This window comes from Lissotriton vulgaris, chromosome 2_1, assembly GCF_964263255.1.
Source record: "Lissotriton vulgaris chromosome 2_1, aLisVul1.2, whole genome shotgun sequence".
NCBI lineage: Eukaryota > Metazoa > Chordata > Amphibia > Caudata > Salamandridae > Lissotriton > Lissotriton vulgaris.
In genome coordinates this window covers 1,866,593,527-1,866,612,000 of record NC_141687.1, presented here as the reverse complement: position 1 = coordinate 1,866,612,000, position 18,474 = coordinate 1,866,593,527, and the positions used below count along the sequence as shown (strand labels likewise).

At 40.9% G+C, this 18,474-nt stretch overlaps 1 protein-coding gene across 1 annotated transcript in view; it reads left to right on the top strand.

The window, feature by feature from the left end:
* Window positions 1–18,474, top strand: part of LRRK1 (leucine rich repeat kinase 1) — a 758,414-nt gene that overhangs the window by 652,605 nt on the left and 87,335 nt on the right. The window contains exons 29-31 of the mRNA XM_086958057.1: window positions 355–506; window positions 5,126–5,243; window positions 12,715–12,831. Of these exons, the coding sequence (XP_086814183.1) occupies window positions 355–506; window positions 5,126–5,243; window positions 12,715–12,831 (387 nt within the window). The remainder of the gene's footprint in view (window positions 1–354; window positions 507–5,125; window positions 5,244–12,714; window positions 12,832–18,474) is intronic.

Genomic DNA, 18,474 nt, shown 5'->3' with positions numbered 1-18,474 from the left:
TGGGGCTTGAAAGAAAGGGCAGTGTCAAACCACACACCTAAGTTTTTGGCCACTTCCAACGTTGTAGTAGTAAGAATGGTATGAAAACTAATTTTACCCAAAAAAATGTCTGGTCTTTGTACTTTGCATCGTATTCTTTTATGGTAAAAAACATTCTGTAGATTGGTTCTATGGTGCTCAGCTAGTGAAAGCCACATTTTGCTTTCATGATACAACTGTATTGGGAAATGCTCAATCTTGCAATGCATGTGTAGGATTGCTTTATTGTGATCACGTCAATGATGTACAAATATGCATTTATATTAACTTAATATAGTTGTAATGGAGTGCTTAACTGTGCTATTCTTCCCACAGCGTCCATTAGCAACATCTGTTGTGTGGCAGATGCAAGATCCCAGCTTTGCTGTCTTCATGTACCTGCTGGAGTGTGGGAAGCAGGATTCCTTCTTCAGCTCACAAGGACCAGAGCACACTGTAGTATTCTGGGATGGCAAAGATCATGAAAGGTGTACTCTATTATTCCTACATCTAATAACTTGGCCCTTAGTAATTCCGTTGTGTACATAGCTGTAGACATCCACTGTGTATCACTATCACTTTAAAGCAGTTTATTAGGTTGCTTGGTCAGTCGGTAACCTGTGTCTCTACTTCATTCAATCTGTGCAGCAATCATTTGTATGCAGCCGCGGTCGGTGCCGGTAACTGCGGTGGGGCCGAGTAAGGGGGGATTTCGAGGGACGTTGCAGAGGGAAAATTAACGAAATAATTATTTTTCCCTCCGCATCGTCCCTCGAAATCCCCCTTTACTCCGCCCCACCGCAGTTACCTGCAAGGACCGCAGCTGTTGGTATGACTTCACAAAAAGTCGCAACTCCTTGCAAAATGCATTGTTTTTTTATTTATTATGACATTGAAGAAGTCAATTTGCTTTCGATTCTGGTAGATGCTGAACCCATGTGAATTTTTTATTTTATTCATTTACTTAAAAGGTTTTATATAGGATGAACTAGACCCTGAAAGGGTATCCGAGCGATTTACAAAAGTTACCGCAAATAGATAGTTCAATACACTAGGAACAAAAATATGAGTAGATGTCAGGGAAAGCATAAGTGATATCAATATTAGTAGTGGATCCAGAGGTCACTCAAGAGTGTGTTAGCCATTTGTCCTTAGAATCCGGTGCAAATCCTGGTTGGTGAGCTAAATCAAGTGTTGGGATCGAAGTAGGGATTTGTTCATTAAAAGCAGTTTGACTTCTTTTTTGAAGGAAGCGCTTGAAGTGTTCATTCTGATTTCTAAGGTAGGGCTTTCCAGATTCTAGGTACTCCGGAGAAAGTACGGTTGTATGTTTTCTTTTTCTGAAATGTTTGAGGTTTTAATAGCAAGGTGCTGGTGCTTCTCGACGTTCTGCCACCACCTGATAATTCCAGTTTATCAGCTAGATATCTTGGTGTGTTCAAGTTCAAGGCTTTGTGTGTCATGCAGGCCATTTTTAGCAGTGTTCTGCCCCTCATAAGGGAGCCAGTTCAGTGCCTTTAGATCAGGGGTGATGTGGTTGTTCTTTTTGGAGCCGGTGATAAGTCTTGCGGTCGCGTAGAGGAAGGCTCTTAGTGGAGTTAGTCTAGATCTTGGCAGACCACATAAGGTTGTATTCCCATAGTCTTTTCTGGATATCACTAGAGCTTGCACAGCTGATTTGAGGTCGTCAGCAGGGACGGAGGGTTCTAGTTTTCTAATAATGTTCATATGAAAGTTTGCTCCTCTGGTGGCTATGCTGATGTGTTCCTGCATGGTGAGATTTCTGTCGAGTGTCATACCCAGTGATCTTGTGGAATCTATAGTATGTGGTTTGCAGTTGAAGGCTGTTAATCGTTTCATCCAGTATTCAATGTCGCTGTGGCCTCATGGTGGGGTAATTAGGAGGAATTTGGTTTTGAGCGCATTAAGTTGGAGGTGGTTTCTGGTCAGCCAGTTGTGGTTTTTTTGCAGAGTTATATTTAGTAACTGGATATCATCTGGGGATGATATTTTTAGGTATAGTTGGGTATCATCTGCATATATGCTGTGATGAACATTAGAGAGTTTCAGAATTTCGGTTAAGTGCTCAATGAGCCGATTAAAGAGGGTAGGTGATAAGGAGGAACCCTGAGGGACTCCCAGGGTGACCGTCGTGGTAGTGGACAATAAATGTTTAATCGTGATTCTTTGTGTTCGGCTGTCTAAGAAAGAGGCAAACCATTTTAGGACAGCCCCTGATAAACCCTGTCTGTGTTAAAGTAAGTTCAGGAGACTGTTATGTTTGACCGTATCGAAGGCTGAGGGTAGGTTTAGGAGGATTAGGAGGCAGATTTCATTTTGATCTAGTATTCTGAGCACATTATCGACAATGTGTGTCATGGCTGTTTCTGTGCTATGGTGCTAACGGAAGTCTGATTGGAACTTGTCAATAAGGTGAAATTGAGCTATATGGCTGCATTGTTGGGAATAGGTGCATTTCTCCAGTAGTTTTGCTAGGATAGGAAAGGTGGATATTAGACGGTAGTTATCTGGGATTGAGTGGTCAGCTGTGTTTTTTTTTTTAGAATGGGGGTACCTGCTTTTAGGCAGTTCGGAAGGATTCAGTGCAGTAGTGAGGCATTCACTATCTTTGTTCAGAGGGGTATTAGAGTTGTTTTGATCTCGCTGAAGATGTTTGCTGGAAGAGGGTCACAGAAGTGATTTGATGGTTTGAGTGTTGTTAAGATCTTGAGAATGCTTGAACAACATTCTCGTAAAATGGTAGATTCCTCCTGTCAGTATAGGAGTTTACCTTTAGTACATAATCTGTTAAATGGTATTGTACATGTTTTTGTAAGGCTAGCAATCATTTCTTCCAGGAGTCCTCTTCGTGGAGCAACTGCTTTGCTTCTCTTTACAGCTTAAGTTATTTCATAAATTTGGATGTCTACCGAGATGCACGTTTTTCTCATTCCACCAACAGCTCTAATTATCCCACCACTATTTGCTTGGTTGTGAATTTCTGTTTTCAATAAGGTTTTTGTGTTTGATGGGGGGGGGTGAGGTATAATTGTTCTTTTAAAAAAAAAACAGAAAACAATCAAATTGCTGACATCTTTAAAATGTCAACATTCTTTTTTACAAATTTTCAAATATACATTTTGAATAGTTTTTTTAAAGGTTTTTGTTTATATTTAAAAAAAAATAATTTTAATTGGTTCTTCTAATACTGTGGTGTCTTTAGTTTGTGCCCCAGTCCAAACCAGCCCCCATTGTTTTTCCGTTTGGTGGGGAGGAGGGGAGGAATTGCATTTACCATTTTAACTCCAGTCCAACCAATTGTGCAGTTTCCCCCGTGCTTGTTGAACTAGTTAGAATAGTAAATCTGACTCCCCAGTGTATGCCTTTTTCCCAGTGTTGGTTGGACTGGAGTTTGAATAGTAAATGTGACCCCTACCCTCCAATGTATGCACTTTTAGACTTGTTAGACTTGAGTTGACCCTGCCCAATGTATGTATGTTCTTTGAAGTTTGTTAGACTGGAGTATGAATAGATGATACCCCCCTACCTAGATCCATCTTATTCTTTGCATTGCCTGTCTCAAATGTTAGTATAGTGACTCTGACCCTTTTAGTGTATGTACTTTCTCCAATATATAAAGAGCTGGAAATAGAATAATAAAATCACCCACCCCCAATGTATGCACTTCCTTTAATGATTGTTGGACTGGAGCTAAAATAGTACATCTGACACTACCCCAATTAGTATAGTGACTCTGACCCTTTTAGTGTATGTACTTTCTCCAATATATAAAGAGCTGGAAATAGAATAATAAAATCACCCACCCCCAATGTATGCACTTTCTTTAATGATTGTTGGACTGGAGTTAAAATAGTACATCTGACCCTACCCCAATCCTTTCCCCAATATATATGTTGTATTTGAGTTGCAATAGAAAATCTTGTGGCTTCAAATTACGAACTTTCCTTAATGTTTATTAGACTGGACGAAGATCAATAAATATGCAGCTCCAACCAACATTTTTTCCCATTATCTTTAAAATTGAGTTATTATAGTAAATCTGATCCCGCACAATGTATGCATTGACCACAATGTTCGTAAGACTGGAAATAGATTAGTAAATCTGACCCTCCTCATTTATACCCGGTCCTCTATGTTTGTTAGATTGGAGTTATAATAGTAATGACCCCCTCTCCCAAAATGTATGCATTTTCTCCAATGTTTGTAGGATTGTACTTACAATAGTGCTTTAAACTCTTTTTTAAATTCTTATTTGGTATTATTTTAATAGAAGTTAGGCTGCAGATGTTACTTCGTCCTGAAAAGGTTTTTAAAGTATTTAAGCATATTTAATGCAAGACTATATATTTTGATGAATATTTTATTTCTTTTAATTACTATATATATATTTCTTTAATTTTGTTCCATTTTTCCATATACTTTTAGAAAATTCAGATTTTTCGTATGTATTTTTAAAAAAAATCTATTTTTTAAGCATTAATAACTACACATGTTCCGTTGTGTTTTATATTTTATATATATATTAATAATGTATGTTATTTAAGTATTAATTTGTATGTAAGTGAATACATTTATTGTAGTTCCTAATTTATTAAATGTTGCATCAAAATGTGTTACGTTTTATGTATTTTTACAGAAAAATATTTTTATATAATGTGTTATACATATTTAAATATATTAAAGTTTTAAAGAATAGTTTGTTTTTATTTGATTAGAATAATATTAATTGCTATTAAAAACATACACTGTCCAAAATATCTATATTTTGGACCAGAATACATTTGTAGTCGGTATTTTTAATGTTACATTATGTGTATATTAAGCTGATATTTTTATTGCCTATTTTAACAGCATTTGTGTGCCACAATTGTTTTGAGGCCGATATTTTGTTATACAACCAATACTGTGCAGTGCTCAAGTATCACCTAACTATAAGAATGATAGGGACACACTTTTGAAACTAGATGCTTATGTCAAATTATGTTTTGTACACTAGGAGAGGACTGGGTCTTTAAGGTCTGCTTGTAGATCTCAGTGAAATTATCAGAACAGATAATATTCTAACAATTATTATTGCTGCCCACAGAAACTACACTGTTGTGAACACTGACAAAGGTCTGGTAGAAGTACAGAAAATGAGCAGCCCGGGAATGAGTATATGCCATCAGTTGAAAGTACAGAATGCACTTTGGACAGCCACATCGGTATGCACTTTTTGAATAACCTTAATGAATTGTTTGACTTAATAGCTGCTATCATCCCTAGTAATGACAATGCAGAACATGGGTCTTGATATAATACTTTATTTATTTTAGAGTGTTTGGTATTGGTATAGCACTACTAGACCCCTGTGGAAATGAACTTACACAACATCTGAAAATGGAAGACAAATGATGTAATAATTACATTAATGATGCAAGTGAGAGTTATATACATTTGTAGGGTGACAAGAGTATAGCCATAAATATATATATTTGTAGGAGGCAGTAACTATATATAGGGAGGACAGCAGTACAATGGTAAGGTACTTAAAATATATGGATTTCCAAGAGGACAGGGTTAGTACAAAAAGGAGACTTGAAGTTCACATGAACCTCTGTGTGGGTATAAGAATTTAACATAATGGACAAAGGTAACTTACACTTGTGAATAATTTACAAGTATAATTTACACTTACATTTTTGAGTAACTTTACTACTTTTGACTTTTCACAAAATCTGAGAGAAAAGTTACTCCAAAGTGTAGCCTTACGTGTCTCTACTGCCTGAAATAGGGTTTGGAGCCAAACTTACTAGTGTGGTTTACTACCACGAATAAAGAATCAGCATTGAGCCCAGCACCCCACATGGCCGAGGAATGATACTGCAACATCCTCCAATAGAAATCAGTGGAGATAGGAACGTAAAACAAAAATCCATAGGAAATACTGTTAAATAAAATTATTTAAAATAGTCACAAATATAAATAAGTATAATTCTATGGTAAAAACAGTAGCTACATTTTAAAGAATAAAAGAATATATAGTTTACTTTGTCATAGGGAGATTTTCACCCAGACTGCAGAACCACCCTGTGGTATAGTATGGGGAAAGGTAAAAAGAAATGTTTATTAGACTGGAAAAACATTTTTGAAAAACATTTATGCTAATTATTTTAAATTAATTGTATATATTTATTATAATTTTGTAGTGCAAAAGAAAAAAATGCTACAGCAATATTACCTTAATTTTAATTATATATTCGAGTAATTTTAATATATTAAATTAAAGAAATATTATTTTGCTGAAGCTTACATTACAATGAACTCCCATCTGAAGTAAAAGTAAAAAAATATATAATACATTAATAATGTGTATATTTTACATATTATGTATTTATTTATTTATATCTTTAACTATTTCAAATAATGTAATGAATCATTATTTCCTAATAGGTTTTATTTTAAGCCACCACCTCCATTATTTTCTGTGGGAGAGCATTGAAGCACCAGTAGTTGGCGGTGGTGTTCGTGGACTTACTTCAGCTCTGAGCTGAAGTAATTTACTACTGTTTTGGCTCCATTTTTGGCTGAAGTAACTTTAGAAGTACAGGTTTTGAATATCAATGTGCTTACTCTTTTGTGGATGGGTAGACCACCCTTTCTAAACACCTCCATAGCACTACCTAATCCCTTCCTTTTTCCTCTCATTTACGTTGCCCTTTAGTAGTAAGTTTTCTCCAGTTTCCAGCCACTCTCCCCTCTCACATTTACTACTAAAGTAAGCGTGTGCGTGTGTGTGTGCGTGTGTGTGTGTGTCTGTGTGTGTGTGTGTGTGTGTGTGTGTGTGTGTTTAGGGGCATAGAACTCTGTGCAGAAAAAGTTAGGAGAGGTGGAAGCGGAACGTCCGCACAAAGGTTTGTGAATAGCATTTTGTCCGTTTTTTTGTATAAAATATACTACAAAATGCTGTTTATGAATAGGCCCCAGTATGGTTATTAGTGGTGCAACTGAGCGGCTTTACATATTTCAGATTAGCAGCAGTACAATGGCAGTGCAACAGTGATCAATCTGTATCATCTGAGGCATGAAAAAAGTGTGCAATGTTAGGTGGTGTTGACAAGGTTATCCTTTAATTTGGCTATGAAGATTTGCAATGAGAGGGTTTGGGAAAACATTTCAGATTATATCTGTATTCACTGAGAAGGTGTACTTGAGGGTGGACATTCTTTTTCTCTCAACATAGTGTTTTGATAAGTTTAGATTTGCCTTATAGGTTGCGTTTTTGCATATGTCGCACTAAGTGGGAAGGGTATGCCCAGACGTGGGTCCCGTGCTCACTACACCCCTGGATTTAAGCTAGCCTGGCTGATGAAGGGTGATGCCCTGAAACCGGTCCTAGGATGCTGGTTTCCGGTCCAGGGAGACCTGGCTTGGCGGTTCAGGCAGGACTGTTCCCACAAGGAACAGGGTCAAGCCACATTTGCATATGGCTGGGTCCAAACTGGGGTGGTGTGGTGAGCAAAAGAATGATGGATTAAACCTAGATCTTTGTGACTGGGGGTGAATGTTTTAATTGTCCAGCATTCCATCCATCAATTGTTTCTTTTACATATGTTGCCATAAGTGGGAAGGGTATGTCCAGACGTGGATCCCATGCTCACTACACCACTGGATTTAAGCTAGCCTGGCTGATGAAGGGTGATGCCCTGAAACCGGTCCTAGGATGCTTGTTTACGGTCCAGGGAGGACCTGGCTTTGCAGTTCGGGCTGGACTGTTCCCACAAGGAACAGGGTCAAGCCTTATTTGCATATGGCTGGGTCCAAACTGGGGTGATGTGGTGAGCAAAAGAATGATGGACTAAAACTAGATCCTTGTGACTGGGGGTGAATGCTTGCATTGTCCAGCATTCCTTCCATTAATTGTTTCTTTTACATTTTTTTTACCGGTCAGATCCTGTTTTGGCATAAGGTTGAGGAGATTAAAATGTATCTCTTTGTATGAGACACAAGCTGTTTGAGAAGTGTAGCGAGATAAAAGTGTCAACCACATTCAATCAATCAGGATTTATAAAGCGTGGCTTGTCACCTACAGGGTCTCCAGGTGCTTGCTGTTGGTATCAGTCGAAGAACTAGTCTTGAGCCCCTTCCTGAAGTCGGTCAGTGAGGGCGAGGTGCAGAGGGGGAGGGTGTTCCAAGCTTTAGTGGCGAGATTGGAGAAAGAGTGCCGTCCTGCGATGCAGCGGGATACACATATGGTCTGTGCGAGGGCAAGGTGAGCGGAGGTTTCTGTGGGTCAGTGGAAGTGCAGATAGTGGTTCATGTAGGTGGGTCCTTGGTCTTGGAGGGCTTCGTAGGCACGTCTCAGGAGCTTGAACTGGCACCTCTTCTAGACCAGTAGTTAGTGGAGGTCCTTCAGGTGCTGGGTGATGTGAGTTCTTTTGGGCAGGTTGAGAATTCGTCTGCCTGCTGTGTTCTTGATCATCTGGAGTCTTTGCACACGCTCAGTGGCATTGCCTGCATAGGGTGTGTTGCAGTAGTCCAGTCTGCTAGTGAGGAGAGCCTATTTACGCTCTTCCTTGTGTTAATGGGGAGCCACATGAAGATTCTGCGGAGCGTGCGTGGCGAGTAGAAGCAGGCTGAGGAGACGGTGTGGATCTGACATTTCATGAAGAGTTCGCTGTCGAAGATGATGCAGAGATTGCAGGCATGGTCTATCGGCGTGAGGGTGGGTCCGAGTTCCGTTGGCCACCAGGAGTCGTTTTAGAGGGTGGTATGTTTGTTGAAGATGAGGACTTCTGTCTTGTCGGTGTTGAGCCTTCATCCAGGCTGAGACCTTCTTCAACACAAGCTGAAGGTTTCTCAATGCGAGCGGTAGTGACCTGCTGTGACTGCCCGCGTTGAGAAATCTCGCCGGCAGGTGGTCTAGCGTGCGATATTCCGCGCTCGCTAACTTAATGTTGGCGAGTTGCAAGAAAGAAAAAACACCACTTGCGCCTCTACGCGGAGTTTTTCGGAATGCTACGCAAAGCATGGAGTGGGAAAACTTAGTGAGCGGAGCAGAAGTTTCTGCCCAGGCCTAGTGCTGACAGCCTGCGATCTGTGTATGTGTTTGAAACTGTTCAGCTTTTGGGTGTCCCTGACATACCCTATGCCCAGCTGGTGGGAGTCACATGGTGAGGTTGATAGTTTGTGTGGTCAGAGATTATGTTGTCCCTGTGCTGAGCAGATTGATTGGAGGATGGTACTCAAAATGTATGCTTTTTGAGTGTGTCCTTCTGACAGTTTGATAGGGTATTGTGTGGTTGCAGTATTCTCAGTGAACTTTGTGGTGTACTTTTGCAAATGTGTTTTGAAGTTGTTGCTCCTGTGCCAGAGGTCAAGGTGTCATGATTTGCACAGTACAGTTTGTGTTTTCTAATATTGTTTGTATGATACATGGGAAGAGTGCCTTCACTATGAACTGTGTGTTTTTTCAGCATTGCCTCCCTGCCAGGGAAAAAAGTTGGTGCTGCATGCAGTACTTTAAATAACTCAATTGTGTTAGAAATCATTCTGTTGCTTGACAGACCAATATCTTTTTGTTAGTTGGCCATGCACCAGTTGCAAAGGGGGGTTACATTGATTTCAGTATGTATTTCCTTAATTATGTTTATACCACACTCATTGGTGGGAATTTTGACCACTGATTGTTTATGCAAGTGGGGCTTACCCTTGTGTGAGGATCTGTGCACGCTGGTATTTCTTAGGGGTACTGTCGGGACCACTGATGCCTCTACGGTATGGTGGCTCACTGTTTTTCTAGTTACCTTGTCCTCAATGCCCCTTTTTCTCCAATAGTTTTCTGACGGTGGTGTGCTTTGTCTTTTTGTTTCATTTGTATGAAAGGAAGGTGGTTTATTCTCCCCTGATTAATACATCAGTGAAGTGTGTGGCGTACTGTACTCTTGTGTATGAGTGTCTCACTGTTACTTATTCCTATGTCGCTAGTTCATGCTATATTATAGTTGGCATTCCACAGAAAAATAGATCCAGAATTTGATCCAAAACTTGGGAACACACTGAGTACTAATTAATTGTTTCTGGTGGGGCTTCCTATGACTGTCACATGGCCACCCACTTTTCTGTAACAGAATCACAAAAGAAAAGAACTTGGGTCAGATGTATCATTATACTTGTCTCAAAAACTGGTAGAATATCACAACAATCATTACGTTTTGCCAACTAACCTATGTAGTATTCGATCGGTTTGTAAAGTTCTGAAATTGAGTGTCACAATCCTACTTACCTCATTAATATTTATTAGATAAGCTGCATATTGCTGCTCACTCCTCTTGGATACAATCGTAGGGATGGTGGCCTGCAAGGGTCAGCAAGCCACCATATCTGCGATTGCATGTAAAGAAATTTTTGTTTTTAAAGCAGCTCAATTTTCTTAAAGGAAAATGGACTCTGTTTTTTAAAAAAATTGTTGTTTTTTTTCCAGAATTTTTTATAGTGCAAACTTGACCCGAAGGTGTTAGAGTGCTTTACATAAGCACCAGTTGAATCACAGGTGGATACAGTCATTTGGTTAGGCACGGGGAGATTACGTGATTTTCCCAGAATCATAGGATGTTGAGCGTCCCTTGCTAAGACTTGAACCAGGTTCCCCAGCTTCGAGGTTGACCATTCTAGCCTTTCAGACAGGTCAGTGGTCTCCTTGATCAAAATACTTCCCTACCAAATCGTTATGCAGTCACAAACCCATTTCAGAAGTCAGTATGGGATTTATACATAGGAGAAAGCTTTTTTGCAGTCCCAAACTCAATTTGGAGTTTTTGCAACCATAAAAAAGCCCAGAGCCCCTTGTTTTGCATGCGACCAGAGACATTTTAAGGCATGGGCAAAGACCTTGAATAATTCTTAACCAGATTTTTTTAATACGGTTTCTCTTTCATTTATCTTTAATGTAGGTAATGTGTGAAAGTCTATTACAGACATTTTGCAGAGAAATGCGGTTTGTTTCCTGCAACATCCATAAATACCGTTTTTTTAGCTCAAAACAGGGCCTCATATATAGGATTGGTGAACTTCTGTTGTGGTAGAATATTGAAAACACACGTCGCTATCCATGAATATTAGATGTAAGAACTTTAGAATTTGGACGACTGTGCCTGTGCACTGTCAGTGACCTGGCCAAAAAGGTCACGAAAGAGCTGAAACTGGAGCACAAGTTCAAAACTGTTCCGAATAAGGACCCCCAAAATACAATCGGCCCGGGTCCCCAAAATCCTTAAGATGTCCCTGTACGTGACAGGTACTGCCGCAGACATGCAAGACATCAGGGTGTTAAGATCTGAGTACTTTTGATTACTTGTACAATTATTTCTAACAATTATTTCCACGCATTTTCCCAATACAATTTTTAAGAGTTTCAAATGTCAACATTTCAATTCTAGACCCCTTTTTTAATGTGTAGTAACTTACCTTTAGTAAGAGAAGGTCAGTGTAGCGATTAAAAAAAATAATTTTGGTGCATATATGATCAGTTGTTATTTCATCTCAAGTTCCTCAAAGTCCTACAATTTTGATTGCACATATTTGAAAATGTTGTTTTTGTTCTGCTTGCCTTTTAAAGACAATCAAATTGCACTTTTGTGTGTAAAAACATAACTGCCAACCCACAAGTAACTACTAAGGCACTGATTATGCCTGTTTTGAGCAGTGCAAATAACTGTTTGTACCCAAAAATGGGATTACAAGTTTGGTGCAAATAGCGGCTCTTTGGGTATTGCTCATTATTTATTTATTTATTTATTTGCGGGTTTATAGAGCGCTAGAATAAACTCCCAAGGGAGTATCTCCGCGCTATCTGACTGCTGAGCCTGCAGGAGAACGAATTCCATGGCTCCACTCTGGTTCTTAAACTGTGTGGTTAGATCTGGAACAAGAACGTCTTCAGCTTTTTTCTGAAAGCCAGATGATTTTCTAGCTGCCTAAGCTGGAGAGGGAGACCATTCCATATCCTCGGTCCCCTCACAGACAGAGCCTTACCCCCTTGCCTTACCCGCTTGATCCTAGGAATAGTGAGAAGCATTTGGTCACTGGACCGTAAAGCACGAGAAGGAACATACGGCACAAACTTGTCTGCCAGATAGGAGGGACCCAGACCATGAAGTCCTTTGTGGACCGTACAACAGATCTTAAAAATAACTCTCTGGCGGATGGAAAGCCAATGAAGCCTGGCAAGAAGAGGTTTTGAAGATGTTCTCGGAGGGGCATTTAAAACCAGCCTGGCTGCGGTGTTCTGCACAACCTGTAACCTATCCAGATCCTCCTCATTAGCTGACAGCAAGAGACCATTACAATAGTCGAGACGACTGATAACTAACGCCTGGACCAGGGTCTTTCTGATGGTGTCTGGAAGCAATGGAAAAACTCTGCGCAGCAAAAATTATTATTTGCAATTCCAGGACTACATTAGGCATAACATTTATACGATCAGTGATGGGGGAATAATACACACATTTTATGTGATTCCCCATTACCGGATGTGCAAATCACTGAAAATGACACACCTGCTGATCTGTACATCCTGTGCTCACATATATTAGCTCAGTTTGCACCTGCATTACACGGACTCATGGTAATTGTGTTATCCAACTGGAAAAAATACACCAGTTAAACATGTTAATATAATTTCCCTTTCTTTGATAGGATCAGAAGATCTCCGTATACCGGCTACAAGGGATGTGTCCATTAAACGCCCCAGAGAAAATTCTCGACACGCCAGGCATTGTCACCTGCTTCCTAACTGTACCAATTGAGAAAAAGGTGAGGAGACAAAATGCTGTTGATCATCTGCATTTTACATGACTAAATATTTGCTGTTTACAAAAACTAGGAAGGGATCCGTATTTGCACCTCTTCTAACCGCCCTCCTCCCCCACCACCCCCAGCGCCTTGAGACCCTCACGGGTGAGTAGTGCGCATCACAAATCTCTGATTGATTGAGGCAGACAAGATTTGGTGAGCATTTTTAAAATGAACTTGAGACCATCAATTCAAGTGCTTACTTAGATAAACATGTTTTCATAGCATTTACTAAAAGTTAGAGTGTACAGGTCTAGCTGCAAGGCTGATCGTATAATATGTTTAACTATCTGTGTATACTAAAGGGGATTTGTGCATTGACGTGTGTTGAGAACATTATTTTTTTAGGTTTCTGGAATTTATCAAACTAACTAAATTGTGTTACAACATTGTATAGGGAAACGTCTACCTTTGTTAGATTAATACATGTGCCTCTCGCAAGCATTTCGTGTACAGTGAAAGCTGCAGTGCTTCTGAGAAGTGCAGCTGAGTAAATCATGTAAAAAAGATTTGACACAGACATAAATTAAGTTGGAGGGGCATCGTACTAATAATGTGCATGGTATTGTGCACAGGTCATTTCACGCCAGAAGCATTGTTTCAACTTGTGTGATCGACTGTGAATTCATATGTTAGAATATTCCACTATGTCAGGGAAGACATCACAGAAAAGCTTCGAAAAAGTTCTTGACTCAACTATTTCATTAGTTGCAGCCTTCTATATTAGAGTATTCATTACAGAACGTCCATAAATGGCCCTCGTCATCACATCCATCTTCAACCCCCCTCCCCCTTTCTGCTAGTTTAAGGAATCTCTGGAGCTGGCATAATTTTGATGCTCAAATTATATGTTATAACATAATTTTTGTGAGTTTCCAGCGTTTTTTACCTTTAATTGTCTTGCTTTGCAATTTTCCTGCTGAAACTTATGTTTTTGTATGTAAGTGGCATTTACAACATATGAATGTAGCCAAAAAGCACATAAGCGGTGTACAGGGTCAAACGCAAACACACAGTCTGTTTGATTGGAGAGGTAGCTGGTTTTCTAGGAGTGAAAGTGAACTGTTTTTGCATCATCATGTCGCTTTCTGTAAAGAAGTACCTCTTCAACTTTTTCCTAAATTAGAGAAGGGTTGTCGCATCCTTAATTGATGGTGTATCAAACAAGGACCCCCTGAGCAAAAAATATATTTCAACTCCTAGGTCAGGGAAAAATACATATATGTAAACATCAACCTAGGCAATCGTAACTGCTTGTCTTAGACAGTAATTTAAGGGCAAAAGACCATTCCCGAAGATGAAATTACAGTTTTTATTGTCAACACATCAGTGAATTATCGACAGACAAATAAAATCAATGATTTAATAAACCAAGCGTTAAAAATAGTTAAAAGAACTATACATCAAATATCAACATAAAAAACAATAAATATACAAACTTACTTCAATAATTGGGAATTACTGCTACTTTACCATAGTGAGAGTTTTGTTTCTTCCATTTTAAATTCTCCCGTAGGTGTTGCATCCTCTGTACGAATATTGCACAATTATCAGAAGGCGAACCTGTTGGAGAGAAAAAATTAGGTAACCATGTACGTAATTAGCAAGTTATCTGCTTCACTAAAAAGCAAACTTAGCCCAGCAGAATCATTGGTGCCCCATACATTTCTTAGCAGATGTCAAGAATACTCAAGTAATTTTATCTTTCCTAGATCTCTCCCCCCCCCCCATTCCATCAAAGTCATTCTGCCTAGATCTTACTTATTTATTCTTGAATAAACTTGCCTTCGTATAAATAGCATTTTCTATTCCCCACATTTATGCTTACCTACTGCCTTTTCCCGTTTCCCTTATGCCAGTACCTCCTTTTCTGTACTCAGTGTGACACTCGGTGTCTTGTCCTAGACCTTATGGTCCTGACTTTGAACCATACCCTCTGCCCTGATCAAGAAACATTCTCTCCTATTCTCAACCTCTTCCTCTTCCTAATATTTCATCTGCGTCTGGTAGTCTTGGTAACCACAGACTGGCCTCAAACATTCCTTTTTATTTTAAACATCTTGAGCTTATAGTACTCCTACCAACTGTTATCTTTGAATTGCATTTAATACTTGAGAGAATAAAGCAGAACTCCACTCTGCCAGAGGCACTGAACATCAGCTTAGCTCTATCCTTTACTATCACCCCATGCTTTCAGACACCGACAGCATTGTTGTTCTTATCCTTCCTAACCTCGCCAGGGTTTAACAAGGGCCAGTGTCTTTCTAATCAACGCTAAAATATCCCTCTTTCCCCAAATAAGCTCAGCAAGGAGCAGTTGTTTTTTCTACCTAAGCAAATGCCGTTTCTTTTGGGTAACAAAGCAGCAGCTGAGGCTTCACTGTGGGATACTGGAAATAGGCCTTATTTATGCTCGACTCCCCATGAATTTATCAGCAAGCGCCAGCGTGCACAAATCATTCCTCGCCAATTGATCTTCAGGCTAAGAAAGCATGCCCACACATCTCAACCTAGTAAATCTCTCCACTGCCTTGCTTTCCTTTTTAGGGCTCGGGCCTACGTCACACGAAGTGGGGCGGGGCTTCCGAGCTCTAATGTTATAAAAAAAAAAAAAAGTTCAGAAAGGGCTGTGGGCTGCCGCATTCCAGAAAGCGCGCGGTTTTTGCGTGTGGTATTCTGCCATGTGAATGGTAATTGGTCCAGGCAAGGCTGTGTTTAAGTAAGGCAGCACGCCATAGGGCTTTGGAATTTTTGCAATGTCCACTTCCTGCATAAAGTGTTCGGACACGCGCAGAAGAATACATAAATCCTCAATTACCAGCTGTCCGAGGTGCCGGTAATTGAAGGCAGATGGTGCTGGGAGCGTGTGCACTGATGTGTTTTTTTTCCCTTGAGCTCTGTGTGCGCGCCGGCAAACCCGCGCCTGCTCTTTGACTGAGGTAGGCTAAACAAGCATTGGCAAAGCAAATAGGACTCTCCTATACAAAATCTGTTGGTTTTGTCAGGGATATGTTTAGCCATGTTGTACAGCAGCCTGGCTGCTATGCAGCACAGCTGAAAGTAAAAAAACAAACAAAGTGCTTTGATAAGCACTCGTGCCCACTCACCCGAACTCAAACTTTTAATGTCAAAATAGAAGATCACTTTAATTTACTGCCCTCATAACAGACCCCTTATAGTAGCTCTCGTTGTCCTCTTACCAGATCCCTTGCATCTTTCCAGCTATTGCCAGATTCCTCACTCGCTCCCTGTCTCGTCACCATGACTCACTCTCTCCACCCTTTCATAAAAAAACACTCCACCTCGCTTTCCTCTCACTGGGAGCCTCACATTTACTCTCACAGTCCGGTTACCAGATTCCTACTGCCGTTGTACCAGATCACTCATTGTACTATCATTCAGTGTCCTATCATTAGAGACTTGCTTCACCCTAATGTTCATACCAGTTTTTCAAACTCATTCCCAGATCACTCACTCGCTGCCCAAGCAGACACTGGTACATCCTCCTGTGACCAATGTCAACAGTTCCCTTTCACACAAAGCCTTCGCAGATCCCAGGCATTCACTTCCCCCTCACACCTTTTCCCACACCTCCTGCTTCTCATACAAGCCTAGCCACTGATTTCTTGCACTAACAGCCTTCTCCTTTTCACGCACACTTCACTCCTGCTTCATTTCCCTTTTATTTTTCTGCCCCAATGCATTTCGTTCACTCATTTAACAGAATTATATTGTTTTTCCCTACAAAGGGAAGGCCTCCTTTACTTTGTAAAGAAGATATGGTTTATCTTGTAAGCAGGTATCTAAAAAAAATGGGTGCTGCTCTCAGAAATACATTACTTTCAAAATCGCATGTACAAATTGCATGACCTTTATATACAGAGCTCAGTGTGAACGATGTGGCTTGTACACACCCAACCATACACACCCAACCATACACACCCAACCGCACACACCCACACACCCGCACACAACCGCACACAACCGCACAACCGCACACACACACCCACACAACCGCACACCCACACACACAACCGCACACACACACACACAACCGCACACACACACCCACACAACCGCACACACACACACACAACCGCACACACACACACAACCGCACACACACACAACCGCACACACACAACCGCACACACGCACGCACACACACAACCGCACACACAACCGCATGCCCACGCACACCACCACCACACACCCGCAGAGTAGTGAGTGCAGAGTAGTGAGTGCAGAGTAGTGAGTGCAGAGTAGTGAGTGCAGAGTAGTGAGTGCAGAGTAGTGAGGGCAGAGTAGTGAGTGCAGAGTAGTGAGGGCAGAGTAGTGAGGGCAGAGTAGTGAGGGCAGAGTAGTGAGGGCAGAGTAGTGAGGGCAGAGTAGTGAGGGCAGAGTAGTGAGGGCAGAGTAGTGAGGGCAGAGTAGGGAGTGCAGAGTAGTGAGTGCAGAGTAGTGAGGGCAGAGTGCAGAGTAGGGAGGGCAGAGTAGGGAGGGCAGAGTAGGGAGGGCAGAGTAGTGAGGGCAGAGTAGTGAGGGCAGAGTAGTGAGGGCAGAGTAGTGAGGGCAGAGTAGTGAGGGCAGAGTAGTGAGGGCAGAGTAGTGAGTGCAGAGTAGTGAGTGCAGAGTAGTGAGTGCAGAGTAGTGAGTGCAGAGTGCAGAGTGCAGAGTAGTGAGTAGTGAGTAGTGAGTAGTGAGTAGAGTAGTGAGGTGAGTAGTGAGTGCAGAGTAGTGAGTAGAGTAGTGAGTAGAGTAGTGAGTAGTGAGTAGAGTAGAGTAGTGAGTAGTGAGTAGAGTAGTGAGTAGAGTAGTGAGTAGAGTAGTGAGTAGTGAGTGCAGAGTAGTGAGTAGAGTAGTGAGTAGAGTAGTGAGTAGAGTAGTGAGTAGTGAGTAGTGAGTAGAGTAGTGAGTGGAGTAGTGAGTAGAGTAGTGAGTAGAGTAGTGAGTAGAGTAGTGAGTAGTGAGTAGAGTAGTGAGTAGAGTAGTGAGTAGAGTAGTGAGTAGTGAGTAGAGTAGTGAGTAGAGTAGTGAGTAGTGAGTAGAGTAGTGAGTAGTGAGTAGAGTAGTGAGTAGAGTAGTGAGTAGTGAGTGCAGAGTAGTGAGTAGTGAGTAGAGTAGTGAGTAGAGTAGTGAGTTGAGTAGTGAGTAGAGTAGTGAGTAGTGAGTAGTGAGTAGTGAGTAGAGTAGTGAGTAGTGAATAGTGAGTAGTGAGTAGAGTAGTGAGTAGTGAGTAGTGAGTAGTGAGTGCAGAGTAGTGAGTAGTGAGTGCAGAGTAGTGAGTAGTGAGTAGAGTAGTGAGTAGAGTAGTGAGTAGAGTAGAGTAGTGAGTAGTGAGTAGAGTAGTGAGTAGTGAGTAGAGTAGTGAGTAGTGAGTAGAGTAGTGAGTAGAGTAGTGAGTAGAGTAGTGAGTAGAGTAGAGTAGTGAGTAGAGTAGTGAGTAGTGAGTAGAGTAGTGAGTAGTGAGTAGAGTAGTGAGTAGAGTAGTGAGTAGTGAGTAGAGTAGTGAGTAGAGTAGTGAGTAGAGTAGAGTAGTGAGTAGTGAGTAGAGTAGTGAGTAGTGAGTAGTGAGTAGAGTAGTGAGTAGTGAGTAGTGAGTGC